This window comes from Equus quagga, chromosome 6 (genome assembly GCF_021613505.1).
Source record: "Equus quagga isolate Etosha38 chromosome 6, UCLA_HA_Equagga_1.0, whole genome shotgun sequence".
NCBI classification, from domain to species: Eukaryota; Metazoa; Chordata; class Mammalia; order Perissodactyla; family Equidae; genus Equus; species Equus quagga.
Genome location: NC_060272.1, coordinates 60,751,368 through 60,772,048, shown reverse-complemented (window position 1 = coordinate 60,772,048; position 20,681 = coordinate 60,751,368). Strand labels below are relative to the sequence as shown.

The following is a 20,681-nucleotide window of genomic DNA, read 5'->3' as shown; positions in this document are numbered from 1 at the left end:
ATATTTATGGAGTACTTACTAAATACATGGATAATGACCTAGGTACACAGAAATATATGTATCTCTCTATCTTTTCAGGAGCTTCAGGGCATCGGTCTAGAGGATCTCTAAGACATATTTGAGCCTATGATCCACAAAGTGTGCTCTATGGACCCTTGAGGGTCCCCAAATCCTTTCAGAGAATACACTATGTCAAACTATTTTAAGAGTAATATTAAGACATTATTTGCCCTTTTTCTTCCTGTACTAACATTAAGTGATGGCACAAAATCATTGGTAAGTAAGAGTGTTGGTGTCTTAGCACGAATCAAGGCAGTGGCACCAAACTACCAGTAAGTCACTGTATTCTTCACCACCACTCTCACTTAAAAATGTCCTGGATAAAGCAACATATATGATTACCACAGTACAACGGCTAAGGAAAAGCACTTGGTGAGATTGTGTGAGTTGTAAGCTAAACAAGCTGCCTTTTTTTTTTTTTTCATGGAAAACCATTTCTACTTAAAAGAACCACTAATAAAAATTAAGGTTTTTCAGATTTGGGTGTTTTGCACACATTTTCTCAAAAATGAACAAAGTGAGCTTATCACTTGAAAGACAGAACTGACAGCACTTGTTGCTAATGATAAAATTCAAGCTACAAAGTTAAAACTAGAAATTTGGAAACTTTGCATCTGCCATGATAAGCTTGACAGCTTCTCAATAATTAGTCACATTTTGATGAGATTGGCAGCAATATTAACAAATGTGATTTTTTAAATATTATATGATGAAATGTATCGATATTTGGAAAATTTGCATATTCACTGAACCAGTATTTTCCAAGTGGCCAATGCATGATGTTATAAAATAATACATGTGTAAAAGACCCATTCAAAGTGCAAGACAGACATATTTTAATGTAACAGAGTGTAAAAAACCTCACTGATAAGAGTTCAGATTCCACATTATGACTAACCTTGAAGGAATGACTACTTGTTGAGTTTTGTAGTTGTATGAAAGAAAAATATTCACAATTATCTGAAAGGCTATTAAAATATTTTTCCTTTTTCCAATTTCTTGTCTGGGTGAAGCTTCATTTTCTTTATACATCCCAACCAAAGCACCATATCACAACAGATTGAATGTAGAAGCAGATATGAGAGTCTCTCGTCTATTAACCCAACTATTAAAGAGATTTGTAAAAATTTAAAACAATGTTCTTCTAATTTTTTTTGTTTCAGAAAATAGTTATTTCTCACAAACATGTAACTTACGTTAACATGTTGGGTTTACTATTAAAAAATGAGACAATTAACATTTTTGAAGATTCTCAGTTTCTAATACAGTAAATATGAACAGATATTATCCACATAAACAAAAGCTGTTAGAGGTTTTAAATACTTTTAAGAATATAAAGTAGTCCTGAGATCAAAAGAAAGTTTGAGAACCACTGGCCTAGATAATGTCCCAGTGAAATCAGTACAGCAGTACCCCCTTATCCACAGGGGATATGTTCCAAGACCCCCAGTGGATGCCTGAAACCACAGATAGTACCAAACCCCATATATACAATGTTTTTTCCTATACATGCATATCTAAAGATAAAGTTTAATTTATAAATTAGGCACAGTAAGAGATTAACAACAATAACTTCTCCTTGGCATATCCAAATTGCCAGCATCACTATTCATGTGCTTTGGGGCCATTATTAAGTAAAATAAGGGTTACTTGAACACAAGCACTGTGATACCACAGCAGTTGAGATGGCTACTAAAGTGACTAGTGGATGAGTGGCGTATACACTGTTAATACATTGGACAAAGGGATGATTCATGTCCCAGGCGAGACAGAGTGGGATGGCGCAAGATTTCATCATGCTATTCAGAACGGCATGCACTTTAAAACTTATGAATTGTTTATTTTCTGGAATTTTCCATTTAATATTTTCGGGCCATGGTTGACTGCAGGTAACTGAAACCACGAAAAGCGAAAGCATGGATAAGGGGAGACTACCACACTATGATCTGTATAACAATCCATACATTACAAGTATATTAAAGGGTGGTGAAACTATTCTGTATGATACGGCCATGGTAGATACATGACATTATGCATTTGTCATAAAGCAGAAAGAGTGAATACTAATGTATGCAAATTTTAAAATATCATTTAAAAGGTCAGGATCCCAGGAAGGAATGCAGATTGTGACAAGAGACTGTATTACAAATGTATACACAACTTCACTGAAGGATTGGGTAGAAAACGTGCTGACCTAAATAACTTTGGAAATAAGTGGAGTCCAAAAGACTAAAAGTAAAAGGAACTGTGAACAAGCACTGAAGTTTTCTACCTGGGAGTAAGTTTACCTTTCTGATACTGCTAGACATATATACTGAAAACAAACAATTAAGTAACTGGATAACAGTGGGAACCACGTTTCTCATTGTGGGAGTGGGAGTTTACCGATAAGCAAGGAGAGTAGGCTAGAATGATCTATGTGGTGACAGATTATACTTGGAAACATCAGTATAAATTCATATTTAGCTTAATATAGAGTACAGATGGTTACATATAGAAATATTTATGGATATGTGTATACACAGGTTAGTATACATATATTTCCTTGTTCTGACAGCTGAGAGGGCCTATAAGCAACGACATCGCGTAGCAACAAGCAGACCTGTTATCCAGATCTTGGTTTCTAATAGCATTCTTTAGCAAAACGAACCAGGCTCATTCAAGAAATGGCTGATTCTAGGACTGGGACAGGAAATATACAAGATGAGTCTGGAGCATCTTCTAACCAGAAAATAAAGAAGTGCTAAATAACAAAAATAACAAAATAAAACAAAAACAACCTATATTAATGAGGGTACTTCAAAGGGACACAGCCAAGTGAAAGAGGTTCCAATGGCCAATCTGGGACAATATGAGTTACAAAATAAAACAGTACTGAACTATAACCCAAATTATAAAATAAGTATCCATGATCACATACTGACATAAATACTGAATAAACACATAAATGAGGGAAGGGAGACAAATCTTCCTTGCAGAAGAATTCCATAATTAGTGCAGGTAGTCTGTTCTCAAGGAGAGGGAACATAAATGCCCCACTCCTTATGTGGGAGCGCATAGAGAATTCCTGTCAGAGTACAGCAGGGAAGGGCGGGGGGAGAGTAATTTATAGTGGAGAAACCAGATTACACTATGTCAGCAAGCTCGACATCAAAAAATGAGAAACCATGTTGATAACATGAACGCTTGATATAATGTGGTAAAACTGGTACTTTATCTCTCCCTCCCAAAAACCCATAACCCCAGTCCAATCATGAGAAAAAGTCAGTCAATAATTCCAATAGAGGGGCATCCTACAAAATACTTGAATACAAAATCCTACAAAATAAAAATCAAGCAACGTTTGAGAAACCGTCACATTCAAGAGGACCCTTAGGAGACATGATGAGTAAATGTAATGTGGTATCCTGTATGGAATCCTGGAACAGAAAAAAAAATCAGGTAAAAACTAAGGAAATATGAATAAGCTATGGATTTTAGTTAATGTGTCAATAATGGTTCATTAACTGTAACAAATGTAGCAGCCAAATGTTAAGATGTTAATTATAGGCAAAACTTATAAACTTGGGGCAGGGAATATGGGAACTCTCAATTTCTATGTAAATTGAAAAGTTTTCTAAGAAATAAAGAATATTTTTTAAAAGTACGTTAAAGTACTGACTTAGCATTAGATACACAATTAATTATAAACAGTCAAAATTGTTGGCTACATGAGAATAAACCCTTAACTCCTTTTAATTCAGAAAAGTCGCTTGCAATGAAAAACCTTGAAAATTCCACAATTCAATTTCATTAAGTAGTCTATATACTTTTAAACATAAAGTTTAAGAATGGTTTTTTCAACCTACCATTTCTTTCTCCCATCTTTTGGCGTTGTTTATAAACATAAAACTCTTCAAAATTAACTTCATTAAAGGAGTGAATCACTTTGATTGGAGAATATAACTGGGATCCAACTGTGGTCTCTATGAAATTCGCAGTCCTCAAAGAAAATACATCATTATACCATTCTAAACCAAATATTCTTTGATACTTCAATTTTCAAATAGAAATTGTGGTTGAAGAAACTTTCAGAAATGACCACTAGTCCAAACTAATGACAAGTCCATGCATCTTTATCAAATGAATATTTATAGTCATATCAGTTCATTGACAATATCTTTTTAAAAATAAATACCAACTTCATCTTTTGGTCCATGAATGTACTCTGCAAGAAAAACAATAAAGAATGGGACATATTTGTAAAGAATAAAATATATAAGGAAAAAAGAGATTCTTACAACAATAACTCTATCTTTTAAAACAGCATGAACTATTATGAAAAGAGAATACATATGAACTGGGAAAATGTGTAAAATATCAAAATTAGGAAAATTACAGAGAAATTAAGAATCACTCATATTTAATATATTTGTTAATTAACATAAACTATCCCCATTTTATAAATACTTTATAAAAGCTTTTAAAATGAGGATAATAATGCTAACTACCTCAAAGGATTGTTGTGAGAATAAGACAAACACTTAGAATAGTGATTGGAATATACAAAAGACCCAATAAATTCTAGCAATTATTATTATTTTTCTTTCAATATATACTTTTAAAACAAAATTTGGATTTTAGTATATATAAGTTTTTATAATCTTTCATTGATAACATGTCCTGCACTTTCCCCCATCACTAATATTTTTCTATGACTTTTAGGTGGCTGTATAATGTACTTTGGTTAATAATCCATATATTAAAGTACACTAACGAATTTTAATAATTAAATTTTAATAAATGATTAATTAGTACTGTAAATAAAACACTATATTGGACATTTAGATTGTTTCTATTTTTCCAGTATAATAATTAATGCTGGAATATACTTTATATATATCTCTGATTATTTCCTTAAGATATACACCTAGAGGTGGAACTAACAGGTCAAAAAGAGATCAACAATTTTCAGTCTCAAGATGTTAGTCAACATATGATAAATTCTTCTCCCATTCCCACACCACATCCACAGAAATGTTAGAAGTTCTTTTTTGTTTTTTAGCTGAGGAAGATGAGTCCTGAACTAACATCTGTGCCAACCTTCCTCCACTTTATACGTGGATCACGGCCTCAGCATGGCTGATGAGTGGTGAAGAACTGCACCCAAGGTGCAAACCCGCAAACCCAGGCGACTGAGGTGGAGCATGCTGAACTTAACCACTATACCACAGAGCCAGCCCCCTAGAAGATTTTTTTAAAATTAAAAATATATAGTCATGCTGAAAACAAAAAAGGAATTCTCTATGTACCAAGTCTGTGAGAACTCTCTGGGGAAAGGAAACAGATGGGAAGCTGCAGAGATAATGCCAATCACCATCACAACATGGCAAAGGAAGAGCCAGCCTTCTCAGAGGAGAAGAGTCCACAACCGAGAGTCATCAAACATCTGAGGAAAGCTACACCACGAAAGAGACTTAACAAGCTCACCAATAGAGGAAGATTGGCAACACATGTTCACTCTGGGCCAATCTTCCTCACCAAAAAAAAAAAAAGAGGAAGAAGAAGAAAGAAAGAAAGAAATGCCCGAGGCAAAACATTAATGGAAGATTAAGTCTGAACCCAGAATACTATTTTAGCCAAGCTATCTGTCAATGCCGAGAGTAAAAAAAGAGACTTTTACAGACATTCAAAGAGCCACTCAGAGACTCTCTGAAAGAAGTAAAGAAGTACTTCGTGAATAAAAACTAACCTAGAAGGAAGTACTGAGGTACAAGAAGCAATAGTGAGCAAATAAATGAGTAACACACAGTAATGCTAGATAAATACAGCCTAAAAATGGGTTTTAATAACAAATGAAACAAAAATGCTAGAAGATATAACCATGGGAAATTATGTTCTTTTTTGAAGGGGCGATGGAAGGAGATTGTCACAAGATCAGAGAAAGTAAAGTAGAAGCATACTACTAAGTTCTTCTTCATAGGAAGGCTATCAATACTAACTAAGTTTAGACTTTGTTAGGAAAATATAAACTTAAAAACTGGGTTGAAAACGTAAAGGTAGTCCATTAAAAAGAAAACAGGTAGAACAAAGAAAACTTGGGCTTACCTCAAAAAGAGAAATGGAAAAATAACATACAAAAGATACAAAGAGAAGCATGGTAAATAAGATGAGAAGAAAAAGGCCAAACATGTTAATAATCACAAAAAAAGTGAATATGTTCATCTTACTTAATAAAGGACAGACTCTCAGATTGGATTGCAAGCAAAACCTAGCTATGATATTTTAAAATAAGAGACCCAATTAAATCACAAAATATCATCTAAAGGTTGAAATGAAGGGACATGAAAAAAGACATACTAGCAAACACAGGAAGAAACATTCATATCAAATAAAATAGAATTTAATATGAAAACCAATAAACAAAGAGAAATGTTTTACAGTGACAGAACAATTCACCATGAATATCTCATGGAAATGATTGACTTAATACCAAATAGGCTCAAGAAGTAAAAATCCCAATTTTTATAAATTATTATCCTTATTAAAATCTTAATAAAAGAAGATAAAAAATATTTTTATGTTAATAAAAAGAAATTAAAACAACAGTTAAAGATCTTAAGAGCTGCACGCCACACATCCCCACCTCTTACTCCAAGTACACCAGGTTCATAAAATTTTATAGATGAATTCTACAAAACTTTCAAGGAATGAATAACTTCTATAGTACACAAAACAGTTTCAAAGCAGGAAAAATATGGGAAGCTTTGAACTCTTTTTTTATGATTAGTAAAACCTTGACACCTTGGGTAAGAAACTCAAGGCCAAAAGCACTTCTGGGTAGAGAAGCAGAAATAGTATGTAAAAATATAAAGCAGTAGAGCGTTGATGCAAACAATCAATAACCAATCTATAGATAAGAAAAAGTGATAGTGATTGATATTTAATGAGCCAACGCTGAGGACTAGCCCAGAAGCATTATCTTCCCCAGAGAAGAAAGCACCCCAGAGAAGTGTGGTTTACAGCATGGTTATGTATCGTTTCAGAACAAAGAACATACATCAAGCATAACAGGAAAACAATTTTTTCCCCCAAAGTGACAAGGAGATGTCCTCCTGCAGTTTAGCACGTACATAGCAGGTCAACTTGACCTTGGCTCTCTGGGAAGAAGAGCTTATCTTCAAAGAAGTGCTGGTATAGGCTTCAGAGAAAGGGAGACATTCATCCCTATCTTTAAAGAGCGCATTCTGTGCTTTGGGGAAATGTTTGAAGCAGATGTACAATGCACGTCTGGGGGGCCATAAGTCAGTCCGGTTTTGGAAAAAGAAGTTTTAGGCCAAATCAGATTTAAAATGGACTTTCCATATACTTCAATATGCAAAAACATTGTTATTCTTACATTTTTATCAAGAGTAAAAGTATATTACCAATGTAGGGTGTAACCCAGGAGTACCCAAAGGTTTAACATAGGAAAGTTTATCAATGTAAATTGCTACATTAATAGATAAATGGAGGAAAACTATCCTCTCCGACACAGAAAAACAAAACAAAAAAATTCAATAGAAGTCAACAATTATTCTGGGGAGGAGGTAAGAGGGGGAACACTTAGCAAACTAGGAATAAGAGAGAACTTCTTTAACCTGATAATGACTACTAAAACCTAGCAGCAAACAACATACTCAATGAGGAAACATTAGAAGCATTTTCATTAAAGTGAGCTCAGGATGAGGACACTTGCCACCACTGCTCTTATTCAATATGGTACTGGAAGTCTTAGAGAGATGCAGTAAAATAAAGAGACCTAAAGATTGTAAAAAAGAGAAAAAGCCATTGTAGAATAAACAGAAACTAACAAAAATAAAATAAAGTTAAAAGCCAAGCAAACAGTTGAGAGAAAATGTTTGTAACATATTTTAACAACAGTAACAAAAAGGGGACATAGCCATAGACAGTGAAGAAATTTGGTAAAATTATACAGGTACATGGTATACAGGACATATAAAGAACTCCTTAAATCATTAAGAAAAAGATGACTCAATAGAAAAGTGGGTAATTTTTAAAAGAAATTATAAAAATTTACATAAGTTATAGGTTAATAAACATATGACTAGATACTGCAACCTTACTAATAATCAGAGAATGAAAAATTTTTTTAAATGAGTATCATTTTCATCCATCAGATATGCAAAAAGTAAGATGATAGTATCTTGGTTGGTCTAGATTGTAGGGAAATTGAAATTTCATTAACAACTTGTGGGATGTATAAATTAGCAGAAGTATTTTAGAGGCAAATTTGGCAAGACCTATTAAAATTAAAAATGTTCATAACTTAAAACCAAACAATTCCACTTTTAAATATATGTCCTTGAGATACCACATGTGCACAAGAAAACATATACAAGGATTTCCCTTGCAGCATTGTTTCTAAGGTGAAAAACTGGAAGAAACCTAATGTCCATCAAGAGGAGGACAGTAAATAAAACATGCTATATAGTACATGTCACACAAAATAGAATTTAATATGAAAAAGAGACAAAGAAATATATTTCACATTAACAGAACAATTCAGCCATACACTGGAACACTATCCAGCAGATAAAAAAAATGAGCTGTAAACAACAAAATGAGATATAAATAACATGGACACGCTGCAAAAACACTCAAGTGAATAAAGTTCCAAAATTACATAGTATGACACCATTTCCATTTAAAAAAAAATCACGAATGCATATATGCACATATAGAGTACATATAAACATAAAACAAAGACTTGAAGGCTCTGCACCAAAGTCTTTGGTATGTGTGGGGGGGACAGGGGGGACACAACTCAGGGATGGTGAATTATGCTCTCTATCTGTAAGGTTCTAATTTTGTAGCAGAATGTAAAAGTGTGCTGAATTTAAAATTTAAGTATACAATTTTCAAAAAAGGATTGTCTATCTTAAAGTCTCCTGGAGCATATTGCCAAAATGCTTTCCAGAAAGGTTCTACCAATTTACACTTCCACCTACAACATATAAACATGGTTGGTAAGAGCTTCTTTTTAAAGAGGGCCTCACCAGTGTCCTCCATCGCTTCTGAAAATTTAAAAGTAACTGAACTTAAAAAAGTAAAAACATGTTCTCTGAAAAAAATTGCAAAATATAATAAAGCATAAAGAAGAAAATTTAAATCACTCATAATCTCATCATCCAGAGACAACCAGTGTTAATATTTTGGAGCACAACAGGGATTTTTAAGTTTGTTCATTTTTTCCCCTTCTCACTTTTTCATTTTGGCAGAGAAGGAGTCGGTCTGTTTCACTTCAATTTACGGTTCTTTTTCGTTTTTAAAAATAGGCTCTTATGAAACTGTGACCATTTCTTCTCTGTTCTTTAATTAGGATGACAGTAAGGGACGTTTACCGAGTCTAAACTACGTGTCAGGCGCGCTTCTGAACACTTCACAAATTCTTATTAATCTGCATAACGATCAAAGGGGATAAATCAGCATGCCAGTTTTTCCAATGAAGAAGCTAAAGCATGTCACACTGTAAGTGGCAGAGACAAAAAATAAGGAACCAGGCAGTCTGGTTTCAGAGCCCATGGTTTTTTATTATTCCACTCTACCGCCTCAAAGTTACCTCTTTTCTTGGCCTCATTCATTAATACATACAGAACTTGCTGTGGGCTTCCACATGCCGAATGGTACAGTTATATACTGTTGCTTATTTTATTTAATTTCTTATTGGGTAAGAAGTTGTTGGGTTGTGGTTAAGCAAGGTCAGAAGCTCTTAGGATCTGATCTCAACTACATGACCCTGGATAAATGATTTTGCTTATTTAGGGCGTGTGCAGTCTTACCTGCGAAATGGGTCAGTGGTTAGACCTTCAAGTTCTGCTTCTGGATTTTATACTGCAGTCCATTTCCTACAGCCCTTTTTATAGCCTCTGGTTCCCAGCTGCTGAGCAGTCACCTCATATTAAGGTGTCCACCGGGAGACTGAGACCGAAATGGGGGTTGAGAACTCAGTGCGCCCGCGATCAATTCTCCAGCCCGGGACTGCACGTGAGTGAAAGGAGAAGGGAGGTTGCAAGGTCCTGGGCCGGAGGAGCCGTCGCGGGGCAACCCAAGGCCGTGCCTCGGCTTCACGGGCTCCACTGCGTTTTCCAAGCCGCCCGCCGGACCTGACGGCTGTCCTCCGCCCGCTCCGTAGGACAGGCTGGATTTCCCCGCGGGCCGGGCTCCTCTCCGACTCCACGCCACCGACAGCCCACGGCCCCAAGTGTCCCCTGGCCGGGACCTACTTCACCATGTACTAGATCTCACCTCAGCAACAACTGTTCCACCTCGCCTCAGCCAGGGAGTGTGCACCCCCCAATTTCTAAAGTCCAGGCCTACCTAACACGAACCCTAAATGGGAGGAGTCGGACACCAACGACTTCCATCACCTGGCCGGGAGCCCATTGGTTGTATACCCCACTGGGTCCACGCCTCAAAGGCCCTGCGCGCGTACCGCCGGCAACGCGGTGGCGCCGGAGCGCGCCTCCTTCCGATTGGCTGCCAGCGCTCTCGGGTTGTCTCGCGCGCCCTGGCTGCGCCAATGGAGACATCCGCGGTCGAGTGGCCGGCATCGCTGGAGGGGTGGTGCAGCTGTTTCCTCCGGTAGGTGCTTGGCTGCCATCTTGTGTGTGGCTGGGACTGAGCTTGGCTATTGAAAGCTTACTTAGTACCTCAAGGTGTAGACGGGTCCTGAGGGAGCCGACCCGGCGCGTTCTTGCTTGTTTGAAAGGGAGGGCTTTTCCTGGCCTGAGTCTCAGCTCTTGCTCGGGAGAGCGACGAATGGGAGGGGCGGGGAGGCCACGCTTTGGTTTGGTTGTCATTGTGTAGGCTTGGTGGGGGCTCTAATGCCTTAACACTGATTCCTTGGGTACCTGGGAGCTATTCCAATCATCTTTGTCTCGGAAAGATTCTGACCATCAAGCCCTAATTACTGACAAAGGAAGTTGGCTGATGGACTGCCTGATTTAGGAAGGAACAAGGCTGGTAAGGGACGGGGAGAGAGGGAGATGGCTCACTACTATCCTCAGGTTCGAAAGAGACGTCTTCATTTTGTGTCGTTAATGAGGGAGCGGCTGCTGAAGTGTTTGCTCTTCTCGGTAGTTACCCTGTGACTAGTGCCATCCTTTGGTGGTAGTGGGCGGCGGGTTCTCCGTTTGGGCGGTTTTATTCATTAGTGTGCAGCCAACATTCCTGCAGTGGTCTCTTTTAAAAGCTAGAAAGTGGTGTTTGCAGAAACAGTGGAAGTGAAGGAGGAATTTTGTCAGATCTTGGTTTCCCTGGTTATGATCTGCTGAAGATGAGAAATATCTGGTCTGTCTTGATGTGCTTGGTTGGTTCATCTGCTTGGTCATGGGGCAGCGGGAGGGAAAGCATTTGTAGGGGGAAGCATCTTCTGAGCTCTTTTTGGGGTGGGAGGAAGGAGACAGGAATTACCTTCTTTTCCTCTTCCTCATTATCTGTTTAAATCGGAGTAGAAGGCACGCATTGTCTTTCATTTGAGGGGGATATTTATCGGAACCGAAAATCTGGCCCATAAAAGGCTAGTATTTTGTGATTTGCCTTAGCAGTTTGGACACGTGGGAAGAAAGCAAAGATACTTATCTTATTGCCTTTAGTTTGGTTTTCAGTTATTCAGGGTTAACTGATGATCCAACCGAGACAACAGTACCAAGTTTTGTGGCAAGAGTACCAAAGAAAACAACAGTAACATAATTGAATGATCAAAACTTAATTTTCTTTTTAAAATTTACTTTTTAATCCACGTGTCTTATACAACCTAAGTTGCAAGAGTTCAATTATTTAGTGTTGAGTTGATGGCTAACATGCATGTTAGTACCTGCTTTCATAAAGTAACAGATCAGTGGCTAAGAAACACCAATAACACATAGTAGCTGCTCAGTAAATGTTTGCTAAAACCTTTGTATAGCGTTCCCATATAATAGTGCCTGGCATATATTCAAAAGTATAATTGTTAAATGAATAAATAAAATAAAGCCATAATTGGGAGGTATGGTTATACATTTTTTTAACCTAACTGAAAAATAAGTTTTTAACCTGCTTTCTGGAAAACTTGATTTTCATTGTGTTTGAGTGAAATTTATTTGTTGCTTCCAATTTACAAATAATACAAACAGAAATAATATTAAGGAAAAGTTCATAATCCTTTTGTGAGATCTTACTAGAGAGAAATTTAGGTAATGAAGATGAACCCTCAAATAATAATGCTCTATTTGCCATTTTTTCTTGAAAGTATACAATCTCAGTAAATGAATACCAAACTTATCAGTGCCTTAGGTCTCTTCTGCTGAAGAAAATTTATTGGTTTTCTAGTTTCTCTTTAACACAACTTAAAATCAAAATACTGCAACTTTAAATTTACTATATGGCATGAGTACGTTCTGTAATTTAAAGTAAATAAGTAATTTTTAAGTAATTAGATAAATATCTTCAGATTTTTCTTTGAAGAACTGTTTTTTAGATTTCATAATATATAATCTGAAGATCCTGTGGAATGTTTTAAAATATCACTTTTGCATCAACAATGTTAAGTTAAAATGGTTTTAACTTAGATTGGTGTGTTAAAGATTATTTTTCATTGCAATTTCATAATGTATACAAATTTAATTTTTTCCCGATATCAAATGATGCATGCTGTTTAATTATAACAGAAAAAATTTGATGAACATCTTTTAAATGAATGTGGTGTTTTGTGACAGAATGACAAATTAAAATCTGTTTCTCTAATTCAGCGTAAAAAAATCAACAAAAATTGCTCTCGGAACCTGTTTGGAATTATTGCATTTGGTACTTCAAAAATCTAAATGATTATATAAATGAAGATTTTAGTGTAATTATAAGCACTTTATTAAAAAAACACATTTAAAATGTGATATATTCCCCCCTCAGTAGCTGAACAACCAAATTGCAAATAATAATCATTCCTCTTTGTTTTTTTTTATTTTTTGAGGAAGACTAGCCCTGAGCTAACATCTGCTGCCAATCCTCCTGTTTTTGCTGAGAAAGACTGGTCCTAAGCTAAAATCCATGCCCATCCGCCTCCATTTTTTTATGTGGGATGCCTACCACAGCATGACTTGCCAAGTGGTGTCGTGTCCTCACCCAGGATCCGCACCAGTGAACCCCAGGCCACCGAAGCAGAACGTGCAGACTTAACCACTGCCCCACCGGGCTGGCCCTAATCATTCCTCTTTTTAAAATTATTTTTGAAGTACTAGAAATACTTTGCTGTGCTTTGTAATAATTTTGATCATATAAATGTCACATTCTGAGAACATTTTGATATTAATTTTCAGAATTGTTTCTATATTCCTCATTAATTTAGTTCACTTTGCCATCACTTTTTTAGTCTCTAACCAATGTAGTCCATTATGGGAATAAATTAAACAATATGACTAAAAAAAAAAAAAGAGTTAAAACTATGTAGAGATCAAAATGACCACTGCAGTTTGTGGTGTTCAGCTAATCAGTGAAATTGATTAAATGCCTGAATCATGAGGATGCCCATTAACTACTGAAATTGCTTGTGAGATAAACAGACTGATTATAACAGATGTTAAGATTATTTCACTTAAAGGAGAAAATGGTTAAAGTATTATATATTTGGCTTTTTTAAAAAAATGGATACACTGAGAGGCTGGCTCATGGTTGAGTGGTTAAATTTCCACGTGCTCGCTTCAGTGGCCCAGGTTCACGGGTTTGGATCGCTGGCGCAGACCTACTCTACTCATCAGCCTCGCTGTGGCGGCATCCCATGTACAAAATAGAGGAAGACTGGCACAAATGTTAGCTCAGGGCTGATTTTCCTCAAGCAAAATAAATGGGGAAGATTGGCAATAGATGTTAGCTCAGGGTGAATCTTCCTCACCAAAAAAAAAAAAATGAGGCATTGAAACGGGAAAATTTTACCTTTACTGTAACTTTTTTTGGTAATCTCATTTGTTCCTGCTGCTTAAACTATCATTTTCGTGCAAATGAGCCCTAATTCTATGTCAAGTGCTGCTTTCTTGAGCGCTTAACACACATTTCTCACAGCTTTTTGGACAGACTTGCTTAGTCTGTATATAACTCTCCCTCCTCTTTTGTATTTTCTGTCTCAATTAATGGTATAGGCATCTTCTGAGTGGCACAGATTTAAAACTTCAAATTCGGGGCGGCCCCGTGGCAGAGTGGTTAAGCTCACACGCTCTGCTTCGGAGGCCCAGGGTTTCGCCGGTTCGGATCCTGGGTTCCGACATGGCACAGTTCGTCAGGCCATGCTGAGGCAGCGTCCCACATTCCACAACTAGAAGGACCCACAACTAAAATATACAACTATGTACCAGGGGGCTTTGGGGAGAAAAAGGAAAAATAAAATCTTTAAAAATATCTTGTTAAAAAATTTCAAATTCTTGCCTCTCTCTTTTGCCCAATTGTATAATCTGTAGCCTCAACCTCCAAAATTCTTTCCGCTTCATTTTTCTACTCTCATTGCCACTTCTGTAATTTAGACCTCTTTTTATTTTTCTTAAAAACATTTTATATGCCATCGTATTACTGACAAAGCCCCCATTCCTCAACTTGGAATTTGTGTTAGTTAACATATAGGTTTGGCTACTGTAACAGAAAAACTGAAAAATAATTGTGACCTAAAAAAATGTTTTTAATAAAATAAAAAGTTTGTTTCTTTTCTATGTAAAAGTATGAGCTGATCAGGTAGCTTTGCTACAAAAGGTTGTGCGGGGCCCAAGCTGCTAACCTGTTGCTCTGCCATCCTTATGCAGCTCTATTCTGTGGATCAAGATGGCTGCTTCACTTCCTGCCGTTAGATGCCACACTCTGCAGTTAAAGGCTAAAATGTATTGTGGTAGGGGGCACCGAATATTTGCAAGTGGTAGTAGGTGTAGGATTTTATTCTCTACCTTAATCTTTTAAAAGTTATATTATCACAAAAATTTTTAAAGTAACAGTTTCATCATTTCTGTTATGATTACATGAACTCTGGATGGTTCTGTTATGATAGATTCCTACAGTTATATTTGGGAGGATTAAGGTGGGTAGCTGGTAACCCTCAAATACTGTGCTTGTGGCCTATATTGTCACTCGCAGACCTAGGGACTTCTTTACACTTTCCTTTTCTCTCAGTAAAAATGGTTCCCACTACCCCAAATTATTTTCTTTTGAAAGTAATTGATACCTAGCTCAGCTTCCTCCTTGAAGTGGAGACAGATTTCATCCAATCACAATCTCTTCTTACCCTATACTCAGTTCTTCATTTATGCGTATTTTATGTCACTTCGTTTCTAACAGGCTTGTGAGAAACAAAATAAATCCATGGAAGACAAGATTCCTTCCTGAGTCTGGTGAACATGTTTGCATGCAGTTGATATTGGATAAATATTGCTCATTTGAAGTATATTTCATATTTCAGATAGAGTAAAGGATTGAGTGGGGAGGTCAGAGGTAAGCCTATCTTTACATGTAAAGTGTGATCTATACCTTTGGCGAGTGTATCCATCTCTTAGAAATCGACAGATAAAGACATCAATGCCCTGACAGAAAATGAGCAAAGAACATGAACTCATGATGACAAAAGAACAAGCACAGATGGCTTACATGAAAAATATTTAACTTATAATTAAAGAAAGAAATATTTAAAGCAATTTGTCAGAATGTGTAACAAGAGACAAAAATATGTATACTCTTTCACCCTTTCTATGTAACTTCTATGGAAGTGGAGATGGCATCAAAGCTTTATGATCACAGTGTCATTTTATACTTGTGAGAAATTAGAAATAAGAAATATCCAATGGTAGGGGCTGGCCCGGTGGCGCAGGGGTTAAATGTGCACGTTCCACTTCAGCGGCCTAAGGTTCGCTGGTTCAGATCCCGGGTGTGGACATGGCACCGCTTCGCAAGCCATGCTGTGGTAGGCGTCCCACATATAAAGTGGAGGAAGATGGGCACGGATGTTAGCTCAGCACCAGTCTTCCTCAGCAAAAAGAGGAGGATTGGCGGCAGATGTTAGCTCAGGGCTAATCTTCCTCAAAAAAAAAAGAAAAAGTATATCCAATGGTAGAAGAATGGTTTTTATAAATAATGGCACATCGATCATGATTGGCTATATTTTAAACTTTTAAAAGGAGTATTTTCAGGGGCTGGCCCCATGGCGTAGTGGTTAAGTTCGGCATGCCCTGCTTCGGCAGCCTGGGTTCACAGGTTCAGATTCTGGGCACAGACCTACACCACTCATTAGCCATGATGAGGTGGCAACCCACATACAGAATAGAGGGCGATTGGCGCAGATGTTAGCTCATGACTAATCTTCCTCAAGCAAAAAAGGGAGGAAGATTGGCAACAGATGTTAGCTCAGGACCAATCTTCGTCAGCAAAAAAAAAAAAAAAAGAGAGAAATGTTTTTGAAGGGTGCTAAGTGATATAGGCTATTTAGTGACATAGGAAAATGGTCACCATTTTGTGTTAAATGAGAAAAGTATAGAATAGTCATTGAGAAAAATGCAAATTGAAACCACAATGAGGTACCACTGTACAACCTCTTAGAATGGCCAAAAAAAGAAGAAAAATAGCAAGTGCTGGCAAGGATGCAGAGCAGTAGGACTCAAATCTTGCTGGTGGGAATGCATATACCACAGCCTTTTGGAAGAGAGTTTAACAATGTCTTATAAAATCAAACATACTTTTTTTTTTTTACTTTTTTTTTATTGAGTTAATAATAGGTTACAATCTTGTGAAATTTCAGTTGTACATTAATGTTTGTCAGTCATGTTGTAGGTGCACCACTTCACCCTTTGTGCCCACCCCCCACCCCACCTTTCCCCTGGTATCCACTAAACTGAAAATCAAACATACTTTTATTTTATTATATTTTATTTATTTATATATATATTTTTAGGACGATTAGCCATGAGCTAACTACTGCCAGTCCTCCTCTTTTTGCTGAGGAAGACTGGCCCTGAGCTAACATCCATGCCCATCTTCCTCCACTTTATATGTGGGACACCTACCACACCATGGCTTTTGCCAAGTGTTGCTATGTCCGCACCCAGGATCTGAACCGGCAAACCCTGGGCTGCTGAGAATCGGAACGTGTGAACTTAACTGCTGTGCCACCGGACTGGCCCCTATTTTATTTTTTTGAGGAAGATTGGCCCTGAGCTAACATGTGCCACCAATCCTCCCTTTTTGCTGAGGAAAACTGACCTTCTGCTAACATGCATGCCCATCTTCCTCTACTTTATATGTGGGACACCTGCCACAGCATGGCTTTACAAGCAGTGCATAGGTCTGCACCCAGGATCCAAACCAGCAAACCCTGTGCTGCCAAAGTGGAATGTGTGAACTTAACTGCTCTGCCACTGGGCTGGCCCCAGACATACTTTAATTATATCACCTAGCAATCCCACTCCTGGGATGAAATTTACCAGCAAGATATGAGAGCTCCATTAGCTTCTCTTTCTTGTCAGCACTTGGTATTAGCAGTTTTTTAAAAAAAATTTTAGTCATTATTTGAGGTATGTAGTGGCATCTCATTATGATTTTAATTTGCATTTCCGCAACAACTATTGTATGCTTTCCTAATGGAAAGTGAAATGAAAACCTATAATCGACTCTCTGCAAATTTTTATAGCAGTTGTATTTGGAATCACCAAAAACTGGAAGCAGCCCAGTGTCTCTCAGCTCGGGAATGGATTTTTAAAAACTACAGTACAGCCATACAATGAAACACAAGTACAAACCTCTTCTTAGTCCAGGACAACATTTATTTATTTTTAAAAATTTTTATTTATTTGTTTATTTATTTATTTATTTTGAGGAAGATTAGCCCTGAGCTAACATCTGCTGCCAGTCCTCCTCTTTGCTGAGGAAGACTGGCCCTGAGCTCACATCCGCGCCCATCTTCCTCTACTTTATATGTGGGACGCCTGCCACAGCATGGCTTGCCAAGCAGTGCCATGTCTGCACCTAGGATCCCAACTGGCAAACCCCAGGCCACCGAAGCACAATGTGCACACTTAACCACTGTGCCCCTGGGCCCACCCCAGGACAATGTTTAAATATATGGGGAAAGGAACTATGATATAACTGCATACTAAGTTATTATAAGAATAAAACTTAAAAATGAGCCATAAAACATTACATCATGTAATGAAAACACACCAGAAAAAATGTGGCCACAAAGCAGATGAAAATGATCTAAATATTTCAAAATAAACGAAGAGAAATTAAGCAAAAGATGAAACCTTTGAAAGAACCACACAAATCGTAAATAAAAGAAACTCAGAAATGAGATGCCTAGAACGTAAAAGGATGTGAAATGAGAGCTCACAGAACTCAAGAAAGAATTAGGAAAAAAGAATATTTTTTTAATGACGATTAAATTAGAAAGGAAACAATGAATATATATCACAGAAAGCACAATAAGAGAAATAGAGAATAGAAAGAAGAAAATCAAAGCGGGAAAGATTTTTTAAAGAAGTCAAGAGAAAATGACAAGACAGGCAGAGAGCCAAAATATATCTGTTAGGAGTTTTCCAAGTGTAAACCAAAGAGCAATGGTGATGGTTGCATAAAATTGTGAATATACTTAATGCCACTGGATTATATACTTGAAAATGGTTAAAATGGCAAATTTTGTGTTGTTAATTTTACTGCAATAGAAAAATGTAAACCAAAGCAATAAAACAGAACAGCTATTAGAACTATAATTCAAGAACACTTAACATTAACGTTTAAATCTACGTATGTTGAAAGGCATACTGTGAATCTGGGAAACTCAACCCAGAGCAGTTAAAACTGAGATATATTCTTGTAGAATTGTTGGATTTTGAAAATAAAGAAAAAAAAAAGAAGAAAAAAAGAAAAAAAAAAAAAAAGCTTTTGTATCTATGGGAAAAAAGACCAAGTCAACCTGGAAAGAAAATCAGATTGGAGTAGAATTTTGGGCAGCAGCAGTTTATGCCAGATACTAACAAGAGAACATTTTTTAAATATTCAAGGAAATAAATATTTCATATCTCACCAAACTCCTTCAAGAATTCAGGACATCAACAAACATTTATAAACATGAAACAAAGAATATTGTTCCTCTGAATCCTTCTTGGAGAATATACTAGACAACCAATTTCAGACAACAAGAAATGATTGGAGAATCTTCACCATAAGGTCAGCTGGTGAGCATTGAATATATTTTATGTAGCACTGAGATTAAAAGATGGGATTAATGGTGATAGAATGGGATGTAAATGTTATATAGTCTGACAATGTAGAAATAATACAACCCACAAAAAGATGGGAGGGGAAGGAGAGTAAATGAAAAGTGGAATAAGGTGTTGTTTGCCTCTTAGGAGTTAGCTGTGAGGAAAATGAGAGCACTTGAAGCTAACTGATGGAAGCCAAACATACTATAAGTAAGTATACATCCTTACACGTGTAGGATAAAACACTAATGAAAATGATACCAGTGATCAAAACTAGATGGTGAGGGAAAAGGAAAGGAAGAGGAAGTTACTAATTTTGTTACTGCTAATATCAGGAAACTAATAGTAGCTTAAAAAGAGGGAGGGGAATAGAGAGTATTAAATAAAGATACTACGATAGAGTTAATCCCAAGAACAAGATACACAAAAACTTTCTACATACTGAAACAAATACCTCACCTAAAGAAAGCAAAGGAAACAGATCATATCGTGATATGTACACATTTTTCTATATGTATTCGTGTGTACACACACACACACAATAAAACATAAAACATTATCACAATAGCAAAAATACCAGATGTATTACTAAAACGTATGTGGGCTCAACATACTTAATGATTGCTGTATACAAAAGTTATAGTTGTAAAAAGTATGAATAATAAAGAGAATTAATAATAAATGAAGAATAATTTAAAAACAAAGGGAAGGTCAAAGATAAATCAGATAACTGCAAATTTTATTTAATTAATTTATTTATTTTAATAGATTTCTTCTTTTTTTTAAGATTGGCCCTGAGCTAACATCTGTTGCCAATCTTTTTTTTTTTTTTCTTCTTCTTCTTCTTCTCCCCAAGGCTCCCCAGTACATAGTTGTATATTCTAGTTGTAGGTTTTTCTGGCTCTGCCATGTGGGACACTGCCTCAGCATGGCTTGATGAGCTGTGCTAGGTCCACGCCCAGGATCTGAACCTGCAAAACCCTGGCCACCAAAGCGGAGCACACAAACTTAACCACTTGGTTATGGGGCCAGCCCTAAATGCAAATTTTAAAAAAAGCAAGATCATCATCTTGGTATCAGGCAAGGCAGAATTTAGTTCAAAAAGCATTAAGATGGTAGGGTATTTCATAAGCTAAGGGCTACATTCACAATGAAGATTTTTTTCAAATGTCTGTTTACTAAGTGATGCAGCAACAGCTTTCATAAACTAAAAACTACAAGAGATTTAAGGAAAAATAGAAACCTGCTAATAGTAGGGGACTTTAACACACCTCTCTCAAAATAAGTCAGATTAACTGGACAAAAAAATTTAGTCATAATGCATAATCAGTAAGGCAGATCTTATAGATTTCTATCAAAGCCTGAATCTGCTAAGAGAGAATACAT

At 36.6% G+C, this 20,681-nt stretch overlaps 2 protein-coding genes across 14 annotated transcripts in view; one reads left to right on the top strand and one right to left on the bottom strand.

Moving 5' to 3' along the window:
• SETDB2 (SET domain bifurcated histone lysine methyltransferase 2) overlaps positions 1-10,515 on the bottom strand; it is a 75,248-nt gene extending 64,733 nt beyond the window's left edge. For 2 of the 5 annotated variants that reach the window (XM_046663996.1, XM_046663994.1), the window contains exons 1-2: positions 9,882-10,515; positions 3,909-4,267 (exon numbers count right to left, since the gene is read on the bottom strand). Coding sequence is in view for 3 of the 5 variants with exons in the window: in XM_046663994.1 (XP_046519950.1) it covers positions 3,909-3,924 (16 nt within the window). In the remaining 2 variants the exon portion in view is untranslated. The remainder of the gene's footprint in view (positions 1-3,908; positions 4,268-9,881) is intronic. The other 3 variants (XM_046663995.1, XM_046663998.1, XM_046663997.1) reach the window with 3 other exon arrangements.
• A 109-nt stretch (positions 10,516-10,624) lies between these two features.
• The window catches only part of CAB39L (calcium binding protein 39 like), a 117,886-nt gene continuing 107,829 nt past the window's right edge, over positions 10,625-20,681 (top strand). For 5 of the 9 annotated variants that reach the window (XM_046664928.1, XM_046664927.1, XM_046664921.1 and 2 more), the window contains exons 1-2: positions 10,944-11,064; positions 15,388-15,540. The gene's annotated coding sequence lies outside the window, so the exon portion shown is untranslated. Of the gene's footprint in view, positions 10,684-10,943; positions 11,065-15,387; positions 15,541-19,094; positions 19,261-19,442; positions 19,506-20,681 lie in introns of those variants that run through there. The other 4 variants (XM_046664923.1, XM_046664922.1, XM_046664924.1 and 1 more) reach the window with 4 other exon arrangements.